This window comes from Salvelinus namaycush, chromosome 14, assembly GCF_016432855.1.
Source record: "Salvelinus namaycush isolate Seneca chromosome 14, SaNama_1.0, whole genome shotgun sequence".
NCBI classification, from domain to species: domain Eukaryota; kingdom Metazoa; phylum Chordata; class Actinopteri; order Salmoniformes; family Salmonidae; genus Salvelinus; species Salvelinus namaycush.
In genome coordinates this window covers 3,583,203-3,601,334 of record NC_052320.1, presented here as the reverse complement: position 1 = coordinate 3,601,334, position 18,132 = coordinate 3,583,203, and the positions used below count along the sequence as shown (strand labels likewise).

The 18,132-nt window shown below is 43.9% G+C and overlaps 2 protein-coding genes across 2 annotated transcripts in view; both read right to left on the bottom strand.

The window, feature by feature from the left end:
• LOC120059043 (zinc finger protein 335-like) overlaps nt 1-4,030 on the bottom strand; it is a 41,947-nt gene extending 37,917 nt beyond the window's left edge. The window contains exons 1-3 of the mRNA XM_039007813.1: nt 3,934-4,030; nt 2,276-2,524; nt 1,139-1,279 (exon numbers count right to left, since the gene is read on the bottom strand). Coding sequence (XP_038863741.1) covers nt 1,139-1,279; nt 2,276-2,524 — 390 coding nt within the window. The 5' untranslated portion in view covers nt 3,934-4,030. The remainder of the gene's footprint in view (nt 1-1,138; nt 1,280-2,275; nt 2,525-3,933) is intronic.
• A 1,539-nt stretch (nt 4,031-5,569) lies between these two features.
• Nucleotides 5,570-15,029, bottom strand: LOC120059041 (matrix metalloproteinase-9-like). Its single transcript, XM_039007812.1, has 13 exons — nt 14,748-15,029; nt 14,126-14,364; nt 13,652-13,800; nt 13,190-13,318; nt 12,497-12,670; nt 11,976-12,149; nt 11,523-11,696; nt 9,415-9,570; nt 8,654-8,846; nt 7,386-7,525; nt 6,984-7,134; nt 6,620-6,723; nt 5,570-6,338 (listed from the first exon to the last, which is right to left on the bottom strand). The coding sequence occupies exons 1-13, from the start codon at nt 14,880-14,882 to the stop codon at nt 6,229-6,231; spliced, it is 2,028 nt and encodes a 675-aa protein (XP_038863740.1). The 5' UTR covers nt 14,883-15,029; the 3' UTR covers nt 5,570-6,228.
• Nucleotides 15,030-18,132: the final 3,103 nt, after the last annotated feature.

Below are 18,132 nucleotides of genomic sequence, written 5' to 3'. Positions count from 1 at the left end.
GAGCACCAGACAAAAAGTAAGGAGCACCAGACAAAAAGTAAGGAGCACCAGACAAAAAGTAAGGAGCACCAGACAATATATATTTTTTAACTGCAAATGACTGTCCCTATTATTATTATTAAAGTGTCATCAGTTGTTCGCTTGATGTAGAATGCATCACAAGACAGTGGGCACAACAGAATTAAATAATAATTTAAATAAATTGTATTCAAAAGTGCAACTAAAAATCTATTTACTGTACAAATAAAAGGTCATTTGTTTTGGACAAAAAAATGTAACATACAAAACAGAACATTGATTGTATATATAAAAAAAAAGGCAACAGCTAAAATATTTACATAGGTGATTAAAACATAACCTTTATTGTATTTAACAGTGCAGCTGCAACTCTATACTGTTATCCATTACTGCATTCAGCTAACAGATAATAATACAAAACTATGTAGCTAATAATATTACATGTTGTAATAAGGTAACATGCTAACTATGAACTGATGCTTCATATTAATAGATATCTTAATTTCATTCTTTTACTTTTAGATGTGTGTGTATTGTTGTGAATTGTTAGATATTACTGCACTTTTGGAGCTAGGAACACAAGCATTTCGCTACAACCGCAATAACATCTGCTAAATATGTGTATGTGACTAATAAAATGTGATTTGATTTACTTGGATAATGAAATAAAAGGTTTAATCTCCTCTCACAATAACTAATCAATTTCTTTGTTCGAGAATCTAGCAACAAAAAAACCGACTTGCTTTTATGGTTAGAGTAGGGACATCCCAATGATCCCGGATAGCACTAACCCTCTTCCCGGATAGTGTCTGCTATGGTGCCGATAATGTTTAACGGAAGACCACTCATTTCCATATGTCGGGTTGATTTGTAATTCATAATTTTTCTGGGTAAGTAACATGGGTCTGAATTTGGTAAAAGCCATCTCCTCTGGCAATGCAGTAAGAACTGTTAAATATCATCTCTAGCTCAGTTAGCTCTGCCTGTTGACCGGCATGGGCTGCCACCTGTTGCCTGTCAAATATGGCCGGTAGCTAGGCCGGTCGGTAGCTAGTATGGCTGGTACCTAGGCTGGCTATGGGGGTCAACCAGGGTGCTCTTGAATATTAGAGATGCTCACCTGGGCCGACCCGGACACCAGGATGGACTGGGTTACGGTGGAGACGCTGGTGGACTGGGCCACAGAGGAGGAGTCTGGGAGGTGGACGGTGGCTCTGTGGTGGGTGACGTCTGTACTGGAGCTGGTCTCTGGTAGGAACGCCTGGAAACACAGAAACACACGTGAGAGGCAGGGAGATGGAGACTAACTGAAACGTATTACCAGAGACCCTACCAAGCCATTCAAACACTGAACAGTCTTTGGATTCTTGAAAAGCGCTTTATTAAAATGGATTATGATTATCATTGCAAACACACAGGCTTCCCTTGTATTACCATCACAGATTGAATGTTTATATCTCTTGTAGGATCTATCATGGTCCAAAAACAACAACACAGTTGTGAAAAAAGCACAACAAAGCCTATTCCCCCTCAGGTGACTGAAAAGATTTGGCATGGGTCCTCAGATCCTCAAAAGGTTCTACAGCTGCACCATTAAGAGCATCTTGACTGGTTGCATCACCGCCTGGTATGGCAGCTGCTCGGCATCAGACTGCAAGGCGCTACAGAGGGTAGTGAGTATGGCCCAGTACATCAGGACCTCTATACCTGGCAGTGTCAGAGGAAGGCCCTAAAAATTGTTGAAGACTTCAGCCAAGTCATAGACTGTTTTCTCCGCACGGCAAGCGATACCAATGCACCAAGTTTGGAACCAACAGGACCCTGAACAGCTTCTACCCCCAAGCCATAAGACTGATAAATAGTTGTTCGGTTAGCTATTTGGTTAACTATCTGCATTGACCCTTTTTGCACAAACTTTTTTGACATACGCTGCTGCTACTGTTTACTATCTGTTACTGTATTCCTAGTTATATGTACCTCATATTCCTGCACATCGACTCGGTACTGGTACCCTGTGTATATAGCCAAGTTATAGTTACACGTTGTGTATCAATTATTACATGTTTTACTTTTCTATTATTTCTCTATTTTCTTTCACTCTGCATTGTTGGGAGGGGCCCGTAAGTAAGCATTTCACTGTTAATCCACACCTGTTGATTACCAAGCATGTGCATGTAACGAATACAATTTGATTTGATGTTGAATAGCAATAAAGTTTGATGATTCTGAACAGTTCACATAGTGTTGTTGTTCTTACCAGGATACCCTCTGAGCTTTGTCCCACATGGCAATCTGACTCTGGGGCCTGGCCATGGTGACCGTGCCCATGGCGGTGCTGGTGGTGCTGGCTGTGGTGGCGGGAGGCGTGTGGTGCAGCTGCGTCGCTGCTGTCTGCAGACATGGCCTCCGACGACTCCATGCCCATACCGCTCTCTGACGGCTCCTCCATCCCAGACCCTGATGGACCAACATCACTGCTGCTCTCCACCTCTATCTCCCCTTCCATCTAGGATATAAAATAATATGGTCATTAGCTTTTAGAATAGAACTGCATTTTCCTCAGAGGGAACGTCAGTTTCCCCCCCAAATTTGTCTTGTTTTAGTAATTTAGCAGACGCTCTTATCCAGAGCGAAATACAGTAGTGAGTACGTACATTTTCATACTGGTCCCCTGTGGGGAATCAAACCCACAACCCTGGCATTGCAAACACCATGCTCTACCAACTGAGACACACAGGACTTATGAGTGGCACATGTTCAGTGTGAGGGAATCAAACCCACAACCTTGGTATTGTCAACATCAGGTTCTAACCCTTGAGACATCTGAGCTCTAACCCCTTTTTTAAAATGTATTTTACCTTTATTTAACTAAGCAAGTCAGTGTGATGATGGCCTACCCCAGCCAAACCCTAACCTACACAACGCTGGGCCAATTGTGCGCCGCCCTATGGGACTCCCAATCACAGCCAGTTGTGTTGCAGCCTGGAATCGAACCAGGTCTGTAGTCTGTAGTGACACCTCTAGCACTGAGATGCAGTGCATTAGACCACTGCGCCACTCAGGAGCCATCCACACTACAGAGACATTATTGAGACTGAGACATGACGATGGATACCAGTTTAACTATCATACATGTATTCATTATCAATCTTCTGGCATAAGACTATTCATTCACAGGGAGTGTACTTTTACACAAAATGTACCTTTTATTGGATATTGATTGTACTTATTTTGAAGAATTGCAGATTATTGCAAATAAGTTAAGGAGTTTCTGTAGAGTAGCATTTGTGAGGTTCATTAGAGATGTTAGTGTGGAGGTAAATATTACGGACACTAGATGGAACAGACTGTATTGGAGAGCTTCCTAGCTTCATCGCTAACTGTTAATTGCGCTGGAAGTGGTTTACTTCTTCTTTGCGCTTAGACTACACATTGGCGACCTTGAGAGGCAAATATACTATCTAGTAGCTAAACTAGTAATAGTAGTTTTTCTGGGAAGACAACAAGGTTAGTTAGCCAGCTAACTAACTCTCGGACAAGCCGTTCAGATCCTGCTAATAAACCTGCTAACATGAGGTTGCACATCAACATGCAACAAGGTCAGTGGCATAGTTATATGCTTCGTTGTTGGAATAATAGCGCAAAAAAACATTATATGTTGACAGCTCTAACTAAACACAACTTGAGTTCAGCGTGTAGCTATCAACGACCCTTCTTTATGATTTAAACAGGCCTAGCTGCCCTCTCTCCTGCCTGCTCTGCGAGCCCACTTTTTGCATTCAGGCATTCTAAAACCTACTAAGGCGGAGGGACCTCGAGGGCCTCAGCAAAAACAGACCGTCCAACGTCCGTCCCTGAAGAAAATTTTATAAATGTATCTATACAACACGAGATTCCTTGAGATTTTTTACTTACTGTGTATTGCGAGTTAAATTTGTTTATGACTTAGTAGACACGCCAAACTGTATAAGAAGTTGTACGCGATAATTGCTTCTCCATTCTAGTCGGGCGCCATCAGTATCTCCTCACTTCCTGTTTGAACGACCGGATCTTATTTCTCTGTTTTGTTGAAAAGTGGAAGCTGTTTTAAAATGTGCTCCTTGTTTGTTCATGATATTAATGGCAGGTCTTAAATCTAAACGATTAGTTTCAATAGAGAACCGTATGGGAAATTACAGGACTATTGTTTCCAGATGAAGACGTATTAGATAATTTACCAACGATCGGCGTACTGGGCACAGTAACAATATCAATTGTAGCGCGAACATGCTGCAATGTTTCGGAAAATCAGTAGTTATGGCTACAAATGTTCTACTATAGTTGTAAATAGTAGCTTGATGTGTGGTTAGATGATACAATGTATCTATTCACATAATGGCAGTGGCTAATAACGCTGGATGTTGGCTCAGTCTCTCTGGCTCTGTCTGCTGTGTGGAATTTCAACAAAAAAAACAGGCATAGCCCTATTTCAAAGGATTTTACTGAGTTACAGTTCATATAAGGAAATCAGTCACTTTAAATAAATTCGTTAGCCCAAATCTATGGATTTCATATGAGTGGGAATACAGATATACATATGTTGGTCACAGATACCAAGAAAAAAAAGTAGGGGCGTGGATTAGAAAACCAGTCAGTATCTGGTGTGACCACCATTTGCCTCATGCAGCGCAACACATCTCCATACAGTTGATCAGGCTGTTGATTGTGGAATGTTGTTCCACTCCTCTTCAATGGCTGTGTGAAGATGCTGGATATTGTCAGGAACTGGAACACGCTGTCGTAAACGTAAATCCCAAACATGCTCAATGGGTGACATGTCTGAGTATGCAGGCCATGGAAGAACTGGGACATTTTCAGATTCCAGGAATTGTGTACAGATTCTTGCGACATCGGGCCATGCATTATCATGCTGAAACATGAGGTGATGGCGTCGGATGAATGGTATGACAATAGGCCTCAGGATCTTTCCACGGTATCTCTGTGCATTCAAATTGCCATTGATAAAATGCCATTTTGTTGTCTGTAGCTTATGCCTGCCCATACCATAATCCCACCGCCATCATGGGCCACTCTGCTCACAACGTTGACATCAGCAAACCGCTCACCCGTACAATGTCATACACATGGTCTGCGGTTGTGAGGCCGGCTTGGATGTACTGCCAAAATCTCTAAAATGACTTGAGGCTTATGGTAGAGAAATTAAAATTTGATTGTCCCCAGCACAAGGTGCACATGTGTAATGATCATGGTGTTTAATCAGCTTCTTGATATGCCACACCTGTCAGGTGGATGGATTATCTTGGCAAAGGAGAAATGCTCAGTAACGGATGTAAACAAATTTGTGCCCAAAATTTGAGAAATAAGCTTTTTTGTGTGTATGGAAAATGTCAGCTGATCTTTTATTTCAGCTCATGAAACATGGGACCAACACTTTACATGTTGCATTTATAGTTTTGTTGTGTGTTTATGCGGAACCTCATTGTGTTGACAGCAGAGAGGAAGACAGCTGCACAAGATGATTAGCTAGCTACATGGTTACATAGACAATAACTGATGATGAAGTGCTATTTGTTTATTGAATTTTCAGTTCTGTTTAAATACAAAACATTGATTTACATACAAAATAACTTAAGTGAGAGATACCATGGTGGGCCATTCAGTGCAAAATACATGGCTTTTGAGCCAGTTCAAAAATATTAAATAAGTCTAAATAAACACATGGTATTGTTGAACACAAATATAAAACCGAAGAGCAATATAAATAAATATAAACTCACGTCTCATCCAAAATATCTGTGCCAGGGAGACAGGTTAAAGCCACAACAGATTTTGAATCGGTTCTGCTGGAGCTGTGGTTATTTCAGGGCTGTGGTTAAATCTCTCTGGACCCTAGTCTAGATGACAGGAACCTGTTAACTCACACACTGTTCGAAGGAAAGTACCTATTCTACTGTTGGTACATGGAAGGTGGCCAATAATTTCACAATTTTACAAAGCACAAACTTTGGGGTGACGTTTCAACTTTCCAAACGGCACTGCATAAACACAAACCGTACCTTAAGCTCTCGCCGTCATTCTCAAGTCGCTCTGGATAAGAGCGTCAGCTAAATTACTTTCAATGTAAATATATAAGTTGGCAAGACAGCACAAACAGATCTGGGACCCTGCTCTAAGAGGCCCTAAAGGGTTCTTCAATCTTCAGCCCCCTAGTTAGGAGTCACTACAGTTCAGGAGATCGTACTTCACATTTCCCACATGGTCCACCTGTCTCTTGGAGTTCATTCGCCAGTAGAAATGATCCCGGCAGAAGTAGGAGTTGCCTAACAATACAAACAATCACAAGGATTAATCTTCTTTCATGTGTTGTGTGTTTAGTACACGTGATGGTACACAGCAGTGTGAAGTGTCTTGTTGTCATGGTTCCAATTACAGGAGGCTGGCTGAGCGTCCCCATTACAAAAAAAAGGATCCACCCTAACAACTGGAATAATCCATGTACATCCCCTTATCAAAAATATAAACTGTCAGTTTGCTGCAATACTTATGCTGTTTCTTATCAAAAGCCTACGGTGTGAGTGGAGGAATATAGTTGAATATTTACCCTTGAATTGGAACACATCATGGGAATCAAGGGGGACTCCTCCAAAGACCAGGTCTGTGAAGCGAGGATATCCCTTGTCGATTTGCTGGTCCTCCACATCCAGCCTGTAAGGATCAGACACATTTGGTTTGGTTATTACAACACAGACCTACCATTACAGTAAATAGTTATACATCTAATCCTTCACTGAGTTCTACTGATCCACTTCTAGTTACATTTGCGGTTGTTTTGCTGTATGAAAAGAGAATACAGCTAATAATAGTCAATGCATACATTTCTAGTATGCGTGTGATCCCTTTGAAACTTGAACCCAGAACCTTATCTCAACACCCTGTCCTCCCATGTGAACTCGGGATTGACTCACCTCCAGTAGTTCTCTCCATTGAAGAGGAGCACCTTGCCTTTCCCTCTCTGCAGTGCTCCCTCCACCTTCTCTACAGTGGAGGACAGACCCAGTTTGTCAATGCTGCGGGGTCCCAGGAGACTCTGTCCTGTATACACCCAGAACCTGGTGCCTGTGGGACAACAGAGACAAAGGTTAGAGTGATGTGGGGCGGCAGGTAGCCTAGTGGTTAGAGCGTTGGGCCAGTAACCGAAAGGTTGCTAGATTGAATCCCCAAACTGACAAGGTAAAAAATCAGTCGTTCTTCTCCAGAACAAGGCAGTGTAACCCACTGTTCCTAGACCGTCATTGTAAGTAAGAATTTGTTCTTAACTGACTAGTTAAATAAAAAATGGTGTTTGTGTGTATGTATATTCTGTTTACCTGAGAAGAAGTAGATTTTCTTGGTCGCAAGGTCCTCGAAGGCCGTGTCAACGACGGCTGGCACAGCTGGCCACCTCTCAGACATGGAGAACGGACCTTTCAGTCCACCATCAGTCTTGCTCGACAACCTCCAATATTGCCTATTGGATTCAGCAAAAAATATCACAATTATGAATTTAGCTACATTGCAACGCTATTATTTACATTGTAAGATAATGGGCTACACTGTTAGAAGAAATGGTTTCTAGAAAGAACCAACAAGTGTTCATTAGCTCTAATGGACGTTGTGGTGTAGATGTGCTTAGTAGTAAGAGGGGACTCCAGCGGTAGGAATATGTGAACCATGGCTCGTTTATTTGCATTCTGTCCTGTAATCTCTCCATTAGCCCATAACTCTATGCTGTTTCTCTCTCTGGTTCTCTCTCCATTATCCCATAACTCTATGCTGTTTCTCTCTCTGGTTCTCTCTCCATTATCCCATAATTCTATGCTGTTTCTCTCTCTGGTTCTCTCTCCATTATCCCATAACTCTATGCTGTTTCTCTCTCTGGTTCTCTCTCCATTAGCCCATAACTCTATGCTGTTTCTCTCTCTGGTTCTCTCTCCATTAGCCCATAACTCTATGCTGTTTCTCTCTCTGGTTCTCTCTCCATTAGCCCATAACTCTATGCTGTTTCTCTCTCTGGTTCTCTCTCTCTCTGGTTCTCTCTCATTTGCCCATAAAAAATTGTCCAAGACCCCAGCCACCCTAGTCATAGACTGTTCTCTCTGCTACCTCACAGTAAGCGGTACCGGAGTGCCAAGTCTAGGTCCAAGAGGCTTCTAAACAGCTTCTAACCCCAAGCCATAAGACTCCTGAACAGCTAATCAAATGGATACCCAGACAATTTGCATTGCCCCCCCCCCCCCCCCTTGCGCTGCTACTACTCTCTGTTATTATCTATGCATAGTCACTTTAATAACTACCTACATGTACATATTGCCTCGCTATTGTTATTTACTGCTGCTCTTTAATTATTTGTTATTTATTAATTTTTTTAGGTATTTTCTTAACTGCATTGTTGGTTAAGGGCTTGTAAGTAAGCATTTCACTGTAAGGTCTACACCTGTTGTATTCGGCTCATATGACAAATACAATTTGATTTGATTTGAACTCTTGTGCGCTCTTAAAGGGGCACACACCCATTTAACGTCACACCCCTAAAAAAGGTTGCACTGTTGAACCGCAAAGAAACCTTTTTTTTGTTACCAGTGTAAAGGTTGCTCACCCATCCTTGAAGAAGTGCAGGTCTCCATCAATTTCTGTGATGGTGTCGAATATGTTAATCTGGCAGGGGCTCTGGGATGGGTCCACGGGGCGTGTGGTGGTAGTGGTAGTGGACTTAGTGGTAGAGGTGTCAGGCTTGGGCTCAGGGCCAGGTGAAGGAATGGTGGGGATGGGGTCAGGGCCTGTCTTGGATCCTGGGAGGGAAGATATTGGAAATTAATGCAATGAAATGAAATGAAATGAACAACACTTAATTATAGTATTTTTTTGTTTCATTGCCATCTGGTCTCTGTGGTGATATAGGGAAATGCTATGTTGTTGTCTGTATGTTGTGTATCCTGTATGATCACATGACTTTGCAGCCTGGTCCCAGCCCACTTGGCAAAAACTGGTTGAATCAACATTGTTTCTACGTAATTTCAAACCCCCCAAAAATGTATGTGATGACATGTCAATGTGCAAAACTGATCGGATTTGCAAAAAATCATCAATGTAATGGTATTTAGTATTTTTTTTCCCCCACCCAACTTTTAACCTAAATCTAATGACCTGGTGACATTTGCTGTTGATTTCACGTTGAATTCACAGTTAGATGTAAATCAAAACTGGACGTTAAACTGACGTGTCTGCCCAGCGGGAGGTCTGTTTGTCACTCAAGACAGCACAAACACATCTAGGACCGGACTAGTGATATTGCATAATCAAGTTTCAAGTACAGTGAAATGCCTTTTCGAATCATGTCATATTGTGATAATATCATACCATAGAGATAGTGAATGCCTTCAACATCATCTTCATGCAGGGAGAAGTCTTTAACGTAGCCGTACATGGGATACATGAGGGCGTCTCTGATGTTGGAGTGGTCCAGACCCAGGGCATGACCAAACTCGTGGGCCGCAACCAGGAACAGACTGTAGCCTGAGAGAGGAGAGAGTGAATAGAAACATATCATTAAGTCAGCAGTGGTTTGCACCTATAGCCTGAGTGAGATCTGGGACCAGGCTAACTGGTAACAAACAGGTCTGGGACCAGGCTAACTGGCAACAAACAGATCTGGGACCAGGCTAAATGGCAACAATCAGATCTGGGACCAGGCTAACTGGCAACAAACAGGTCTGGGACCAGGCTAACTGGCAACAAACAGATCTGGGACCAGGCTAACTGGCAACAAACAGATCTGGGACCAGGCTAACTGGCAACAAACAGATCTGGGACCAGGCTAACTAGCAACAAACAGATCTGGGACCAGGCTAACTGGCAACAAACAGATCTGGGACCAGGCCAACTGGCAACAAACAGGTCTGGGACCAGGCTAACTGGCAACAAACAGATCTGGGACCAGGCTAACTGGCAACAAACAGATCTGGGACCAGGCTAACTGGCAACAGATCTGGGACCAGGCTAACTAGCAACAAACAGATCTGGGACCAGGCTAACTGGCAACAAACAGATCTGGGACCAGGCCAACTGGCAACAAACAGGTCTGGGACCAGGCTAACTGGCAACAGATCTGGGACCAGGCTAACTGGCAACAGATCTGGGACCAGGCTAACTGGCAACAGATCTGGGATCAGGCTAGTGCACCTACTATCATACACAGTTTCCATACTATTGAGCTGGTTATGCATCCACCTAGAACCATGCTGGAAAGGACAATGTGAAAGGAAATGATCTGACTCAGCGGTTCGAGTCGGCACAATAGTTTGAAACAGGTATAGATGCACTGGCGTTGTCTCTGACTGTCAGCCAGCAGTTTGTCTCTGACTGTCAGCCAGCAGTTTGTCTCTGACTATCAGCCAACAGTTTGTCTCTGACTATCAGCCAGCAGTTTGTCTCTGACTATCAGCCAGCAGTTTGTCTCTGACTGTCAGCCAGCAGTTTGTCTCTGACTGTCAGCCAGCAGTTTGTCTCTGACTGTCAGCCAGCAGTTTGTCTCTGACTGTCAGCCAGCAGTTTGTCCCTGTCAGTCAACCAGCAGTTTGTCTCTGACTGTCAGCCAGCAGTTTGTCTCTGTCAGCCAGCAGTTTGTCTCTGACTATCAGCCAACAGTTTGTCTCTGACTGTCAGCTAGCAGTTTGTCTCTGACTATCAGCCAGCAGTTTGTCTCTGACTATCAGCCAACAGTTTGTCTCTGACTGTCAACCAGCAGTTTGTCTCTGACTATCAGCCAACAGTTTGTCTCTGACTGTCAGCCAGCAGTTTGTCTCTGACTATCAGCCAGCAGTTTGTCTCTGACTGTCAACCAGCAGTTTGTCTCTGACTGTCAACCAGCAGTTTGTCTCTGGCTGTCAACCAGCAGTTTGTCTCTGACTGTCAGCCAGCAGTTTGTCTCTGACTATCAGCCAACAGTTTGTCCCTGACTGTCAACCAGCAGTTTGTCTCTGACTGTCAGCCAGCAGTTTGTCTCTGACTGTCAACCAGCAGTTTGTCTCTGACTGTCAACTAGCAGTTTGTCTCTGACTGTCAGCCAGCAGTTTGTCTCTGACTGTCAGCCAACAGTTTGTCTCTGACTGTCAGCCAGCAGTTTGTCTCTGACTATCAGCCAACAGTTTGTCCCTGACTGTCAGCCAGCAGTTTGTCTTTGACTATCAGCCAACAGTTTGTCTCTGACTGTCAACCAGCAGTTTGTCTCTGACTATCAGCCAGCAGTTTGTCTCTGACTGTCAGCCAGCAGTTTGTCTCTGACTGTCAGCCAGCAGTTTGTCTCTGACTGTCAACCAGCAGTTTGTCTCTGACTATCAGCCAGCAGTTTGTCTCTGACTGTCAGCCAGCAGTTTGTCTCTGACTGTCAGCCAGCAGTTTGTCTCTGACTGTCAGCCAGCAGTTTGAGTCAGCACGGTAGGTGCACTGACGCTGTCTATATCACTCACCCCTATCTTGGCAGAAGCCCCATTTCGTGTCTGTGTCAAAGTTGCCGGTGGTAGCGCACCACAACCTGCCGTCGTCCCGTCCCTCGCTGGTGCATGAGTCAAACTTATTACCCAGGAAGACGAAGGGGAAGTGACACGGCTCTCCCTCAGAGTTTCCACCAATCACAGCCGTATCTGTCATAACACAGACACAACACTATTAGCGAACATGTGTCACTGACGGCAGGCTAGTGATTCATGTATGTGTGACAGCGATCAGACCTGGGTTCAAACACCATTTAATTTTAGCTGTACTCGTTTGATTTTTCTTGGTGCAATGGAATCAATATATAGGCCCAAAACCACACCCATTTGCTAATCCTGTCAGGCTCCGTCAAACACTCAAAATACTTGAAATATAAAGAATACTATTTGAACCCAGGTCTGGTAGTGGTGACAGTGACACTCCCTCACCTCTGTTGGGACAGAAGCCATATTTCTTATCCTTGTCAAAGTTGTCTGTGGTGGAACACCAGCGGTATCCATCACTGCGACCTTCCGTCGTGCAACCTTCATATGTCTCCCCGAGAAACACAAAGGGGAACACACATGCTTTGCCGTTGCTGTTTCCGTCGAATGTGTACAGAACTGTGTGTGTGTGTGTGTGTGTGTGTGTGTGTGTGTGTGTGTGTGTGTGTGTGTGTGTGTGTGTGTGTGTGTGTGTGTGTGTGTGTGTGTGTGTGTGTGTGTGAGTGAGTGAGTGAGTGAGTGAGTGAGTGAGTGAGTGAGTGAGTGAGTGAGTGAGTGAGTGAGTGAGTGAGTGAGTGAGTGAGTGAGTGAGTGAGTGAGTGAGTGAGTGAGTGAGTGAGTGAGTGAGAGAGAGAGAGAGAGAGAGAGAGAGAGAGAGGCATATGATTAGAGGCATGTCATAGCAAACTCTGTTAAAAATACTTTCTGACCAATCATTCCTCTCAAGTATTAACTGTCAATCTTACGTTCACTTGGACAGAAGCCAAATTTCTTGTCTCTGCTGAAGTCGGCTGTGGTGGCACACCAGGGCAGGTTGTCAGAGCGCCCCTCTGTGGTGCAGGTGGAATACTGCTCGCCCTCGAATAAGAAAGGGAAGTGGCACAGAGCACCCTCTGCGTTGCCAAAGCTTGTCTTCACAACTGGAACAAAAAGGTTATGTTTTTATTAGGTGAAATTGTGAACGATAGCTATGTCCGACATTATTAAATACATCTAATTGACCAATAAAATGGTTCACCGCAGCTCAAGGATTCAACCCTACAGATTGATGTTGAGATGTTGGCAGAGACATATAATTCATTTCAATCTCAGTCAAGCAAATGCTTAAATTGGACAGTAGGGGGAGTCATAGCTCCATGAAATACTGACTGCCTGACTGAAACAGCCAGGATTGACTATATGTAACAGTATAACTTTAAACCGTCCCCTCGCCCCGACACGGGCGCGAACCAGGGACCTTCTGCACACATCAACAACGGTCGCCGACGAAGCATCGTTACCCATCGCGCCACAAAGGCCACAAAGGCCCTTGCAGAGCAAGGTGCAACACTACTTCTAGGTTTCAGAGCAAGTGACGTAACTGATTGAAACGCTAGTAGCGCGTACCCGCTAACTAGCTAGCCATTTCACATCTGTTACATATACACCTCCATGCTTACCTGCTCCTTTGCCGAGGGTCCAGTTTTCGTCGTCGTCAAAGTGGGCGTCTCCCTGTATGCCCTCACCAGGGGGGAAGGCGTGGGCCAGAAGGCCGTCCTTACCATCGAAGGGGTAGCCGTCTCCATGATCTGGAAATTAACAAGGCATTGAATGAATGGCATTCATTTCATGCAGAGTCGGGGGCCAATTCCATTTCCGTTTGGTCAATTCAGTTCCTTCCTTTCATGTTTCTTCAATAAAGATTTATTTGAATGTCTACTCTTCAATTTAGAGATATGTTTTAAACGTAAATGTTCTGGGAGGCTGAGGCTGTTTAATTGTTGCTGTCAGATAATGTGGTACATATTGCATAGCCTAGAATCCAAAATGATACGCTCCGTTTCACTGAAGTGAAACAATGGGTGAAACAGAGCGTCCGTTTGGATCCCAGGCTGCATACAGTTACCGCAGCCCTTCTTTACCTGCTTTTCCAAATGACACCATGATGTCGGCGGTGCCGTCGAAGAGTCGCGTGAAGGTGAGAGGGGTGACGTCACTCCACACCTTGAAGGCTCTGGCGAAGGCATCGTCTATCAGAGAGGCTCCCATGTCTGGAGAGTAGTTCAGGATCCTAGAGAGGCAAGCAAGATAGTACGGTCAAACTCACTATGCAGTCAACATCCACAGATTCAAATAGATAGGTAGGCCATTGTTTTTGCAATGCGCTATTTGCACACCATTTCATGTATCTATTGTCAACTCAAGTCCGTTGAGGCACAGCATCTGACATAACTCTGGAATGTGCTTTCTCAGTCAGGAAAAGGGTTGTAATGATAATACATGCATCTCATTACACTTAGCTACTGGGCTAATGAATATACATGAACGCAACAAGAGGTATTAGGAGCATAACTCTGTGCAGTCTTTAGGTTATTTTATCCCATCTTCCACCATACCTGTACGTAATGTCGTGATGATCCCATTTCAGGTCCCCCTCGAAGGTCTGGTAGGAGCGTACATCAGGGACCCCGCAGCGAGGTGCCTTCATGGCTGCTACCGTAGACTTGTCCAGCGTCCCTGTCTCCTCCAACCCCATCTGCCTCTGCATTCTCGTCAGAGCCTTGGAGGTGGACACCATGGACTGGAAACCGCTGCGGTGCTGAACTTCCATATAGCCAAACCTCTTCAGGTAGCTCTGGAGGTAGGAAATAATGAATACGATGAGATTATTTGATAATTACATCATTGCAAATTCATGAAATTAGGTCAAATTATAATACATACATGTCTGCTTCAGGTAGTTCTGATGATAAATTACAATGACTAGATTTTCGCAAATTATGAGATTATTTCAAATCATAAAATTAGGTCCAACTATGCAGAATTTAGTGTCCCTTTAGTTTGATGTAATCCATAACATTGAAACATGAAGACGTTGGACAATAACCCACATTTCTTTATTGACTATAAAAGGAATCTCCCACCCTCACGTCATGTGTTTTGTCTTCAGAACAGAAAACAGGACAAATGAAGCATCTGTTCATAGATCAAATCTCTATTTATCTATTAGTTACTCACGTCTGCCAGCTCCATATCCGTCACGTTCTTGAGGACATCTCCAGGGAAAGTGACAGACACAGACTTCTTCAGGGGAACGCACCATCCACTCAGCATACACATCCCCAACACAAACAAAGCCAGAACTCTTCTCATGGTGAGACCAAAGGTGACAGAGAAGATGCAAGAATGTGCCGGCTCTTGTTGCTGTTCAATCTCTTTGTTGTGGCTGGCTCTTGAGACTAGTTGTCGTTCTCCCTTGTGACCTTGGTGTTTTGGGTTCAGTATTTATGCTCTCAGTCTTAGCCACCCTCTTACACCCCCCCCCCCCCCCCTCCCACCTCTCTCTCTCTCTCTGCCTATACCAGTCATCACCAATCCCACAGGGACAAGGCTTTATGTTATTGTTCAGGGGTTTTCCAAAATGTACTAATCTACACATTTAGCCCAGTACATCACTTCCTAACAATGAACCCTTTTTTTAGCTACATTTCTGGTGAAGTGTTTGACAAATACTATTAGGGAAATGATCGAATAATTATGTTAGGATGTTTTGGCTTTATTCAAGCCAAAAGATTGTACGACATTTGGTTAGAAGAGCGACTCTGACATAATGTACATCTAAAAGTACTGTTTCTTATATTCTACAGCGACAGCTTCTTTTGATTTCTATTAGTGCTGAATTTCTAGGAAAAGCCTCTGCAGACATATGACTCACATACATAAATAAATAGCTGTGGTAATAGCATGCTTATTCAATGGTCATATTCATCTGTGAGGTTTAGCCGGTGGTTTTCGTAACTGTAAGACACGTGGAAACCAAAATATATAAAAAATGTAAAATCATAACCTTAAATGGACTTGAAACTGGACTTCTGTTATCTTACAATAATACATTGTAGCTGCAGCATTTTATTGAATGAAGTTTGCCTCCATTTTTCTGTTTTTCAGATTTTGGGGAAAAAACTGTGACAGACTGAGTCAGTGGTCAAACAGGTTCAAGATATAACTACTATGTGTTACATCATGTAACTGCCTAGGGCTGCCAATGAAACATACAAAAACGAAAACTCTCCGTCTCTCGCCAATCCCCACAAAACTATGTAACTCCCTAGGGCTGCCAATCAAAAAACACTCTCTGTTTGTCCCTGCATATCAATAATCAAATACATGTACAGAAACTTTTGTAATCAAATACATGTACAGAAACTGTTGTATGGTTCAGAAGAGTATGAATGAAAATGGACATTGAACCAAATAGCTACAAACATGAAGCTAAATACATTTATAAAGAATTTAGATAGTATTAGTAGATCCTATGTACATTATTAATCAAATATAAACAGACAACACACATGTTGTGATCCATTGCACAACATGCGCTTGCTGTACATCACCGTGTAATAATGTTGTTGCAATACTCTGTGGTTAATTCAATGGAACAATCTACTTTAATGTCACCATGACAGTGATGACATGCCATGGATCGTAACCCAAATCATTGTGATCAAACATGTGAAGGGATATTAGGTCATGGGAAACTCGTCTGTGTTTTTTTCTCACCCAAGGAGATATTTCATCATTCAAGACCGGTTTATTTCCGGCCCATCCGAGCACCTTACACAGGCCTATGGAGTTTCAGTGCAACACCATTCAAATAGTATTATATGTGTATACGTGGGTATTCTCGTCAAAACTCTCATCAGTATAAATAGAGTCTAAATACCCACTGGGCCCAGACATCAATTCAACGTCTATTCCACGTTGGTTCAACGTAATTTTGTTGAATTGACGTGGAGACAACGTTGATTCAACCAGTGTGTTCCCAGTGGGCAGAGTTTGGTATTAAGCTTTCCAAACAAAATGGCCATAATGACCTTGAAAGACCAGCTACAATCTGGTGACCTCAAGGTGATATCATCTAGCCTGTTATGATGATGTGGGAGCATGATGTGGGAGCATGATGTGGGAGCATGATGTGGGAGCATGATGTGGGAGCATGATGTGGGAGCATGATGTGGGAGCATGATGTGGGAGTATGATGTGGGAGTATGATGTGGGAGCATGATGTGGGAGCATGATGTGGGAATATGATGTGGGAGCATGATGTGGGAGCATGATGTGGGAGAATGATGTGGGAGTATGATGTGGGAGCATGATGTGGGAGCATGATGTGGGAGCATGATGTGGGAGCATGATGTGGGAGTATGATGTGGGAGCATGATGTGGGAGTATGATGTGGGAGTATGATGTGGGAGCATGATGTGGGAGTATGATGTGGGAGTATGATGTGGGAGCATGATGTGGGAGCATGATGTGGGAGTATGATGTGGGAGTATGATGTGGGAGTATGATGTGGGAGCATGATGTGGGAGCATGATGTGGGAGTATGATGTGGGAGTATGATGTGGGAGCATGATGTGGGAGTATGATGTGGGAGTATGATGTGGGAGCATGATGTGGGAGTATGATGTGGGAGCATGATGTGGGAGCATGATGTGGGAGTATGATGTGGGAGTATGATGTGGGAGTATGATGTGGGAGCATGATGTGGGAGTATGATGTGGGAGAATGATGTGGGAGTATGATGTGGGAGCATGATGTGGGAGCATGATGTGGGAGTATGATGTGGGAGCATGATGTGGGAGCATGATGTGGGAGTATGATGTGGGAGCATGATGTGGGAGTATGATGTGGGAGTATGATGTGGGAGCATGATGTGGGAGTATGATGTGGGAGCATGATGTGGGAGCATGATGTGGGAGTATGATGTGGGAGCATGATGTGGGAGCATGATGTGGGAGCATGATGTGGGAGTATGATGTGGGAGAATGATGTGGGAGCATGATGTGGGAGCATGATGTGGGAGCATGATGTGGGAGCATGATGTGGGAGCATGATGTGGGAGTATGATGTGGGAGTATGATGTGGGAGCATGATGTGGGAGTATGATGTGGGAGTATGATGTGGGAGCATGATGTGGGAGCATGATGTGGGAGCATGATGTGGGAGTATGATGTGGGAGTATGATGTGGGAGCATGATGTGGGAGTAGGATGTGGGAGTATGATGTGGGAGCATGATGTGGGAGCATGATGTGGGAGTAGGATGTGGGAGTATGATGTGGGAGCATGATGTGGGAGTATGTAGCAGCACTTTGTGGCAGTAAAGCAGAAAGATGACTCATGAACAGAAACCTGGATGAGGGACTTTTTTCCCGATGAGCACACGGCTGATATGCCACTCTGTCCCCCATATACACAAGACTAGAGGTGCTGAGCAGCAGTCTGCAGCTGGGAATGATACAGGTGTTGATACACCTGGAGGAAATCTCTGTCCTCTAACATGTGGGAGTCAGTTGAATGTAACAACCATAAAACGATGGAAATTAAAACCATTTTGCAGGT

What these genes read in the sequence shown, in the direction of transcription:
- LOC120059041 (XM_039007812.1), bottom strand. Translation starts at nt 14,882, where the DNA reads ATGAGAAGAGTTCTGGCTTTGTTTGTGTTGGGGATGTGTATGCTGAGT. An exon ending in CGGATATGGAGCTGGCAGAC is followed by an intron (nt 14,365 to 14,747) that starts GTGAGTAACTAA and finishes TCCTACCTCCAG; the next exon opens with AGCTACCTGAAGAGGTTTGG. An exon ending in CATCACGACATTACGTACAG is followed by an intron (nt 13,801 to 14,125) that starts GTATGGTGGAAG and finishes TTGCCTCTCTAG; the next exon opens with GATCCTGAACTACTCTCCAG.